This window comes from Scomber scombrus, chromosome 1 (assembly GCF_963691925.1).
Source record: "Scomber scombrus chromosome 1, fScoSco1.1, whole genome shotgun sequence".
Taxonomy (NCBI): Eukaryota; Metazoa; Chordata; class Actinopteri; order Scombriformes; family Scombridae; genus Scomber; species Scomber scombrus.
Window position 1 is genome coordinate 34,311,445 of NC_084970.1, and position 9,506 is coordinate 34,320,950.

The 9,506-nt window shown below is 38.3% G+C and overlaps 1 protein-coding gene across 1 annotated transcript in view; it reads right to left on the reverse strand.

Annotated features, from left to right (window-relative positions):
• tp53bp1 (tumor protein p53 binding protein, 1) overlaps window positions 1-7,916 on the reverse strand; it is a 28,480-nt gene extending 20,564 nt beyond the window's left edge. Inside the window, exons 1-6 of the mRNA XM_062435751.1 lie at window positions 7,430-7,916; window positions 5,286-5,373; window positions 4,589-4,673; window positions 4,429-4,496; window positions 3,734-3,847; window positions 401-455 (exon numbers count right to left, since the gene is read on the reverse strand). Of these exons, the coding sequence (XP_062291735.1) occupies window positions 401-455; window positions 3,734-3,847; window positions 4,429-4,496; window positions 4,589-4,673; window positions 5,286-5,373; window positions 7,430-7,609 (590 nt within the window). The 5' untranslated portion in view covers window positions 7,610-7,916. The remainder of the gene's footprint in view (window positions 1-400; window positions 456-3,733; window positions 3,848-4,428; window positions 4,497-4,588; window positions 4,674-5,285; window positions 5,374-7,429) is intronic.
• Window positions 7,917-9,506: the final 1,590 nt, after the last annotated feature.

Below are 9,506 nucleotides of genomic sequence, written 5' to 3' on the forward strand. Positions count from 1 at the left end.
TCAACTAGTTTGGCATGATCTTACATTATAACTTTTATATTAAATAAAGGTAATGGAATACAATTGTTCTAAATATTACATTTAATCTGGTAACCATGGAGATCAGGAAACATTTGAAGTCATTATTAGTATAAGTCCACTTAAATACACTGTAGGTGGATAAAATATTTAATATTTATCATTATTTTGTGGTTACACCATTTGACATTTTCAGGAGCATTCAGTCTTACTTTTGGTAAAAAATGGAGCAAATCCCATTTCAAATGACATAAAACCAACAAAAATACTAAATGTACATTTTAACAAACCTGATGCTGCTTTTAAAACTATTTTTGAATTGCTCATCTTGCCTTTATTTATCACTGACTCTTATTAAACAAGTGTCATATGAAGCTGTTACCTCACTGCTTTACTGTGGCGGCTCCCTGAAGTCACAGCGCTGACGTTCTGCTCCGCTGGGGAACAAACGCAGGTAGAAATTAGAGTTCGCCTGCAGCTGTAGAGGCTGATGCTCTGATCAGGTGACTGAATAATGAACCGTTACACTCAGCTGTCAAACTGCACCCAGGCAGGATTTAGGAAATTTATATCTGCTCACACACACACACACACACACACACACACACACACACACACACACACACACACACACACACACACACACACACACACACACACACACACACACACACACACACACACACACACACACACACACACACACACACACACACACACACACACACACACACGAGCAGACAGGGATGATTTTATGAACTCTGAGCTGACAAAACTGTTTTCAGGAGACAAAAAAATACAAATGGAAATGCAACCAAGACACATTTACCTAGAAAAATGTAGCTTTTATATATATATATATATATATATCATTTTCACTTTAATATCCGTACAATAACAATATCAAACTCAGGTATATTATCATTGAACACCAATATTACTCACATAATGTCATTATTTTACTATATTTGTTACTACTATTGCTTTTATTGCTTGTGTACTTATTATGTATTGTTCTTTATTCTTTCTATTAATGCTCTTTCTATTTTTACTGTCCACTTTGCTTCTGTAATAATGTAAAGGAATATCTGATCTTAATGAATATAGTATTCCCTGTTTGTATTTCTTCTTTTAGTGCAACTTTTACATACTTATTTCTATTTTATTGCTTTACTCTCCCCTAATTTAAAATAAACACTTGTTGTGTATTTTCTGTGTGTGCAGCATGAGGGGGCATCGACTGCATCTAATTGCACAATCCTGGATTATATAATGATTATAAAAGTGAACCTTGAACCTTTAAAACAACAAACATAAAGTATGTTAATAAGATGTTTTTACACCACCAGCCTCCAGAGCAGCTTCACTGCTTCTTGTTATAGATTCTGTGAAACTGTGAAGTCTGAATATCTGTGAAAGATTTATTCTCTCATTTGGTGTGTTGATGGTGGTGGTGGCGGAGATATTTAAAATCTTTCATTTATAAACATTTCTTTGTTTACAGCAGGAGGTTCAAACTCATCTTCATTAAAGGGAAACATACAGGAAGGAAGGAAGGAAGGAAGGAAGGAAGGAAGGAAGGAAGGAAGGAAGGAAGGAAGGAAAAATAGAAGAAAGGATGGAGGAAGGAAGGAAGAAAGGGAGGAAGGACAGATGGAAGGAAGGAAAGAGGGAAGTAAGGAAGAAAAGAAAGAAGGAAAGAAGGAAGGAGGAAAGGAAAAGAAGACAAAGGAAAAATTAAAGAAAGGGAAGAAAGGAAGGAAGGACAGACGAATGGATGGAAGGAAGTAAGGAAGAAAAGAAAGTAGGAAGGAAGGACGGAAGAAAGGAAAAGAAGACAGGAAGGAAAGAAGGAAGGAAGGAATTGGACCCCAGATTGGACCCCTTGGCGGGCAGGTTCTGGCCCTCAGGCCGCATGTTTGAACCCCCTGGTTTACAGTTTAAGCCCCTTTAGTCAATTCTTCAAGCTTTTCCTCACTTTTAAAAATCAAGATATCTCAAGTACCAGATGTGCAGGTAATGTTCTCAATATCAGTCCTAAAATGCAGATGTGCAGGTAATGTTCTCTGTAACAGTCCTAAAATGCAGATGTGCAGGTTATGTTCTCTGTATCAGTCCTAAATGCAGATGTGCAGGTTATGTTCTCTGTATCAGTCCTAAATGCAGATGTGCAGGTAATGTTCTCTGTATCAGTCCTAAAGGCAGATGTGTAGGTTATGTTCTCTGTATCAGTCCTAAATGCAGATGTGCAGGTAATGTTCTCAGTATCAGTCCTAGAAGCAGATGTGCAGGTAATGTTCTCTGTATCAGTCCTAGAAGCAGATGTGCAGGTAATGTTCTCAGTATCAGTCCTAGAAGCAGATGTGTAGGTAATGTTCTCTGTTTCAGTCCTAAAATGCAGATATGCAGGTAATGTTCTCTGTTTCAGTCCTAAAAGCAGATGTGCAGGTAATGTTCTCTGTATAAGTCCTAAAATGCAGATATGCAGGTAATGTTCTCTGTATCAGTCCTAGAAGCAGATGTGCAGGTAATGTTCTCTGTATAAGTCCTAGAAGCAGATGTGCAGGTAATGTTCTCAGTATCAGTCCTAGAAGCAGATGTGTAGGTAATGTTCTCTGTTTCAGTCCTAAAAGCAGATGTGCAGGTAATGTTCTCTGTATCAGTCCTAAATGCAGATGTGCGGGTAATGTTCTCTGTATCAGTCCTAGAAGCAGATGTGCAGGTAATGTTCTCTGTATCAGTCCTAAAATGCAGATGTGCAGGTTATGTTCTCAATATCAGTCCTAAAGTGCAGATGTGCAGGTAATGTTCTCTGTATCAGTCCTAGAAGCAGATGTGCAGGTAATGTTCTCTGTATCAGTCCTAGAAGCAGATGTGCAGGTTATGTTCTCTGTATCAGTCCTAAAATGCAGATGTGCAGGTAATGTTCTCTGTATAAGTCCTAAAATGCAGATATGCAGGTAATGTTCTCTGTATCAGTCCTAGAAGCAGATGTGCAGGTAATGTTCTCTGTATAAGTCCTAGAAGCAGATGTGCAGGTAATGTTCTCAGTATCAGTCCTAGAAGCAGATGTGTAGGTAATGTTCTCTGTTTCAGTCCTAAAAGCAGATGTGCAGGTAATGTTCTCTGTATCAGTCCTAAATGCAGATGTGCGGGTAATGTTCTCTGTATCAGTCCTAGAAGCAGATGTGCAGGTAATGTTCTCTGTATCAGTCCTAAAATGCAGATGTGCAGGTTATGTTCTCAATATCAGTCCTAAAGTGCAGATGTGCAGGTAATGTTCTCTGTATCAGTCCTAGAAGCAGATGTGCAGGTAATGTTCTCTGTATCAGTCCTAGAAGCAGATGTGCAGGTTATGTTCTCTGTATCAGTCCTAAAATGCAGATGTGCAGGTAATGTTCTCTGTATCAGTCCTAGAAGCAGATGTGCAGGTAATGTTCTCTGTTTCAGTCCTAAAATGCAGATGTGTAGGTTATGTTCTCTGTATCAGTCCTAAATGCAGATGTGCAGGTTATGTTCTCTGTATCAGTCCTAAATGCAGATGTGCAGGTAATGTTCTCTGTATCCGTCCTAAAATGCAGATGTGCAGGTTATGTGCTCTGTATCAGTCCAGAAAGCAGATGTGCAGGTAATGTTCTCTGTATCAGTCCTAAATGCAGATGTGCAGGTAATGTTCTCTGTATCAGTCCTAGAAGCAGATTAAAGTGTTTAATACCTGACTTTGGACGAGTCTCGCTGTCTGGCTCATCTTCCTCCTGACTGTTCACTTCACCACAAAGATTCTGACTCTGAGAAAGCTCCAGAAAACCAAACTGAGAGGTTGCTCCCTCTGAAACACACACACAGAAAACACACATTATTACACTCACAGGAACACACACACACAAACACACACACAGTGTAACACACACAGATTGTAACACACATACAGTAATCTGTATCAGGAAAGGAAGGAAAAGAAGACAGGACAGGAAGGAAGGAAGGAAGGAAGGAAGGAAGGAAGGAAGGAAGGAAGGAAGGAAGGAAGGAAGGAAGGAAGGAAGGAAGGAAGGAAGGAAGGAAGGAAAGAAGGAAGGAAGGAAGGAAGAAAGGAAAAGAAGACAGAAAGGAAAAAGGGAAGGAAGGAAGGTAGGAGGGAAGGAAGGAAGGAAGGACACAAGTAAAGAAGGAAAGAAGCAAGGAAGAAAGGAAAAGAAGACAGGAAGGAAAGAGTGAAGGAAGGAAGGAAGGAAGGACAGACGTACAGAAGGAAGGAAAGAATGAAGGAAGGAAAAGAAAAGAAGACAGGAAGGAAAGAGGGACGGAAGGAAGCAAGGAAATAAGGAAGGAAGGCAAGAAGGAAGGAAGGAAGGAAAGAAGGAAGGAGGAAAGAAAGAAAGTAAAATAAGGAGTTTTATGTTTATCTCGAACCTTCAGCCTGAACGCAGTGTGTCGTAGAATCAGCTCCAGAGTCCATTTCTGTGTCGTCTGATGAACACCTGAAATATCACAGAGCAGAGAAACACTTCAGACACGAAGATTCATCTATCAATCAATCAATCAATCAATAAAAAGTGTGATGGCCACATACTTATTCTTGTTGGTCGGAGGGCAGACGCTGATGACCTGACTCTCCTCCTGGATCGCTGAGCTGGGATTGGCTGCTGCGAGAACGCCTGAATAAATAAAAGAAGAAGAAAAATAAAACAATCTTTCTGTTATATGGTTTGTTTTTTATAGAGGATGAGTGATGTCTCGTTGTTGTAGGAAGGAAGAAAAGAAGGAGGGAAGGATGGATGGAAGGAAAGGAGGAAGGAAGGAAGAAAGGAAGGAAGGAAGGACACACGAACGGAAGGAAGGAATGAAGGAAGGAAGAAAAGAAGGAAGTAAAGAAGGAGGGAAGGAAGGAAGGGAGGGAGGACGGATGAAGGAGGAAGGAAGGAAGATAGGAAGGAAGGAAGGACACACGAACGGAAGGAAGGAAGGAAGGAAGGAAGGAAGAAAAGAAGGAGGGAAGGAAGGAAGGAAGGGAGGACGGATGGACGGAAGGAAGGTAAAGGGGAAGGGAAGAAAGAAGGAAGGAAGGAAAGGAAGAAGGAAGTAAGGAAGGAAAGAAGGAAGGAAGTGAGGACGGATGGACGGAAGGAAGGTAAGGAGGAAGGGAAGACGGAATGAAGGAAGGAAGGAAGGAAGGAAGGAAGGAAGGAAGGAAGGAAGGAAGGAAGGAAGGAAGGAAGGAAGGAAAGGAAGATGGAAGGAAGGAAGGAAGACAAAACACAAACACTGACCGGTTTCGGCCTGGTTGTTGCTCTGTGAGCTCTCTGATTGGCTGTCAGTCTGAGAGCATCTGCTTCCCAGCGGCGACGATATCAGCTCCTAAAAAGAAAGAAAAAAAACATCATTAATTTCACAGAATAATAAACAAGTTATTAAAAAGTCATTTAAATGTTTTTCCATAATTGAAATAATTTGCTAAATTTGCTAAATTAAGATCAAATTGCTGTTAAAAATGTAAAATATTCATTTACCATTTAAAGGAAGGTAAAATGTCTAAAAGTCAAAGCAAACTTAACACTTAAACCTTTTTAATTTGGCTTTCAATTGAATTTGATTTGTTATTAATCTTCCTTTTATTTTCTATTTACTTTGGATTATTCACTTAATTCATAACTCACCTTTTATGTCTGTTTTACTTCTTAATCCTCACATCTCCAGTTTTACTCACTTAGTTCTATATTGACTTTGTTTTATTCTTCCTTTTATATATGTTTTATATTTTATTAACCTTTCATTAGCTCTTTATTTTATTTTGGGTTTTTTTATTTATTTTTACATTTTAATCCTCATTGCAAATTTTTGAGAGTCATATATTAATGAGTTCCTATTTTTAATTATGTCTTTTTGGCCATCTGGGGGCGAAACGTTTATCACCTCACAGCAACATGCTCGGGCCTTTCAGCAATTCAGATCAATCACAGGCCAGATTTAAATCAACGATATCTAATTAAGGGAGAACTGGAGTTATACAGGCACAATGAAAACAAAGCCCCCAATATGTTTTTAATATGTTTTATTATAGCTTATTTCTTTGAATCAAGAATAAAATCTATTTATAGAGCTAAATGATATTATATACTGCTATTAGACATTACTAGACAATGATATAACTACTTTTACTTCAAGATAATCCTCTACTTATATAATAATTTGTGTTTGTTGTGTTTTTTTATTCACAAACAAGTTCCATTATATTGAAATAACCTCTCCTTTAAAATGACTTAATCCCTTTATCTATAAATATGCAAATCTATATTTTAATTCTACCAGATGTAACTTTATTATCAGGCTTCAGGTTTCTACATTACATGGGTATAAGTTGAATATTGGATATTCGGCTTCTAAATTAGATGTGTTGTGTCATTTAAAGCAGATTTTTTTGTGAAATTTCAGCTGATAGATGTTAAAAAATAAACATCATTCTGCACAGAGAAGCTCAAACATCCAAACCTCCAATGAAAACAAGAAGAAAAACACTTTAAACTCTTCTTCCACTATCCACACAGCAGAGATAATACACAAGCCCTTAGTGTGAGTTACTGTGTATATAAACTATATCTCTATAAATGTACATAGATTTTGCCCAGTAACCATGGAGATTGGAGGATGTCTTTCTAAATGTTATTCTTGTGTGTAAAGTGTTAATAAAGAGGATCACGTGATATTGTTACTGTTTGTACTGTTATAATGCAAATTTACTCATTGTGGGACTAAAAAGGAATATCTTATCTTATTTAAATCTGATTGTCTGTGAACTTTCAGCAGATGCATGTCAAAAATAAACATCAATTCTGCACAGAGAAGCTGAAACATCAAAAACCTCCAATGAAAACAAGAAGAAAAACACTTTTTTTAAATGATCTGAACTTTTCTTCCACTTAATTCCACTTTTGATGAACATTAATGAGGCAGTATATGCATTTAAAATGGTGATAAACACTTCAAATGTACTGATATTGTGCTATCAGTCTAAAACAACATTGCTAGTGGTGTTGGGGGTTGTTTTGCAGGATCTTTGCAGGATTGCATGCTCCCCAGAACCAGGCTCTAAATCTAAAAATTAGATGTGGTGTGACATTTAAATCTGATTTTCTGTGAACTTTCAGCAGATGGATGTTAAAAAATAAACATCAATTCTGCACAGAGAAGCTCAAACATCCAAACCCCTCAAAGATAACAAGAAGAAAACACACTTAAAGTAAGTAAGGGGGGCGTTATTTTGCAGGATTGGGGGGTTTGCACACCAGAAACAATACACAAGCCCTTGGTATGTGGGGTTATTTTTGCAGGATCTGGGGTTTGCACAGCAGAATTCATACAGAAACCCTTTTTGTATGGGGTTTATTTTGCAGGATTTGCAGGTGTTCATGCTCACCAGAACCGGGCTCCGTGCAGTGGGCTGCAGGCTGGATAGGCGTCGGGCCAGCAGAGCTCTGTAGCTGCTCTCCGGATCGTCCTCTAGAGCAACACTGTCAGGCTGAGAGTCCTCCACAATCAGACACGGATTCTCAGGCTGAGGCAGGCTGGAGTCCAGCTCACTTCCTCCAGGATCCATGAGGTCAAGCCAAGGAGAAGGAGAAGGAAGAGGAAGGGATGGGGGGTGTTGTTGTCGTCTAACCAAGCCGGAGAAGACGCACCATAGGGGGGCATGAAGAGGTGAGAGAGCCGGTTATTGTTACCTGGAAGTAGCCGGTGTTAGCTCCAAAGCTCCAGGCTCCTCCCCGACAACAAAGCGTGCAGCTACCCGGAAAAGAGACGCTCTGCCCGGGGAGAGACAGCTCAGCACACACACCCGGAGAGAGACACGGAACCACATCGACAACTTATCAAAGTATCGATTATTATTAGTATTTAATAATCGATATTTTAGGCTGTCTTTCTCCTCCCCTCCTTATCTCATCCTTTCATGTTCTGCACCGCGCGAAAAAAACGAGCTACGAGCGATCTGATTGGTCCGCCAGGGGTGTGACGTCACTAAAGGATTGGTTGGTTTTATGGTTTCAGGATAAAGTTTGAATTTATTGTTTGTTGGGGTTTTTTGTGGGTTTTTTTAATCTATTATTGTTAAAGGACTTATGAGGAATATTTCTCTTCCTCTTAACTGTCTCACATCGTAATTTTCTTTCATATTTATTACGTTTTTAGGTTGCTTTTTAATCTGCTCATACCCTTTTTTTTTTTACTTACCCCCAATGGGGATGAATAAAGTATCTATCTATCTATCTATCTATCTATCTATCTATCTATCTATCTATCTATCTATCTATCTATCTATCTATCTATCTATCTATGTGTACTACCATACAGCACACTTAAAACATGCATAAATAATATAGTCAATAAAATAAAAGTGAACATATGATTGAATACATGCTTTGATATTTGTCTGCAGCCACAAACCACCAATATAAAATCCCCACAACCATCCTAAAGGTCCTCACCAATATACACCATCACTCCCCTCCAGAAAAAAACATCTTATGAACTTTGTCATAATAATATTGAATCAATATTGAAACAGAAACATGCTAAATGTATAAATAAGTGCAAAGGTAATTACTTAAAGTCAGTTGAAATGATTAAGTCCTTACACCTATAGACTTATAGTCCACAATATGCTGTTGTAACTTGAACCTTTACTGTGAGTATTGTTGCTGATTTGCTTTGGCTAGTTGCTACATTACTTATTTATTATGTTGTATCACCTATAGTGAACCTAACCACATCACAAAAAAGAGGGTTATCATCACTGTGTTGCAGGATGACAATGAACAAAGTATTAAAAGTTAGTTTTCCTGCTAGAAACAGATGACTCCTACTTCACTAAAAAAGTCCATTCTCAGTGTTTGTGCACGTTTCCACATCACTCTCCAGTTTAAGTTGCACACTGGCCTGTGATTAGCCTCCAGACTAGTCGTGATGTCACAAGTCGTGCTCACAGTCCCGCCCAATCAAATCAGATTTTCAATGAGCTCTGAGAAAAATGGTCCACTTTGAGCAAATGAATGTGAAAACAAACTCTGCACGGAGAAGCTCAAACATCCAACTAATGGAAGAAGAAGAAGAAGAAAAACACATTTTTGAGTGGAGTGGGACTTTAAATATAAGTTCAACACATGACCTGTAATCATATGCATGTATTACAATCATGCAGCTGTTATTAAGCTGCAGTTAACAAGGTTTTATCACTATTTTATGTCATTGCATGTACTGTGTTCATCAATAATGGCTCCAACTATTTAATATTATTCAAAATAAAACTACATTTCTTATAATTAGTCTTGCCTCACATACAGTATGCAATCATTTTGTTGTGCTGTGCCCCTCTACATCTATCAATACCTCCTTAACTATTGCTTTTCTTTCACATTTCTGATATAAAACTGTGCTTCAGCTTCAATATTTTACGTGTTGTGTGTAATTTTACTCCCTGTAATGATAAATCATATAAA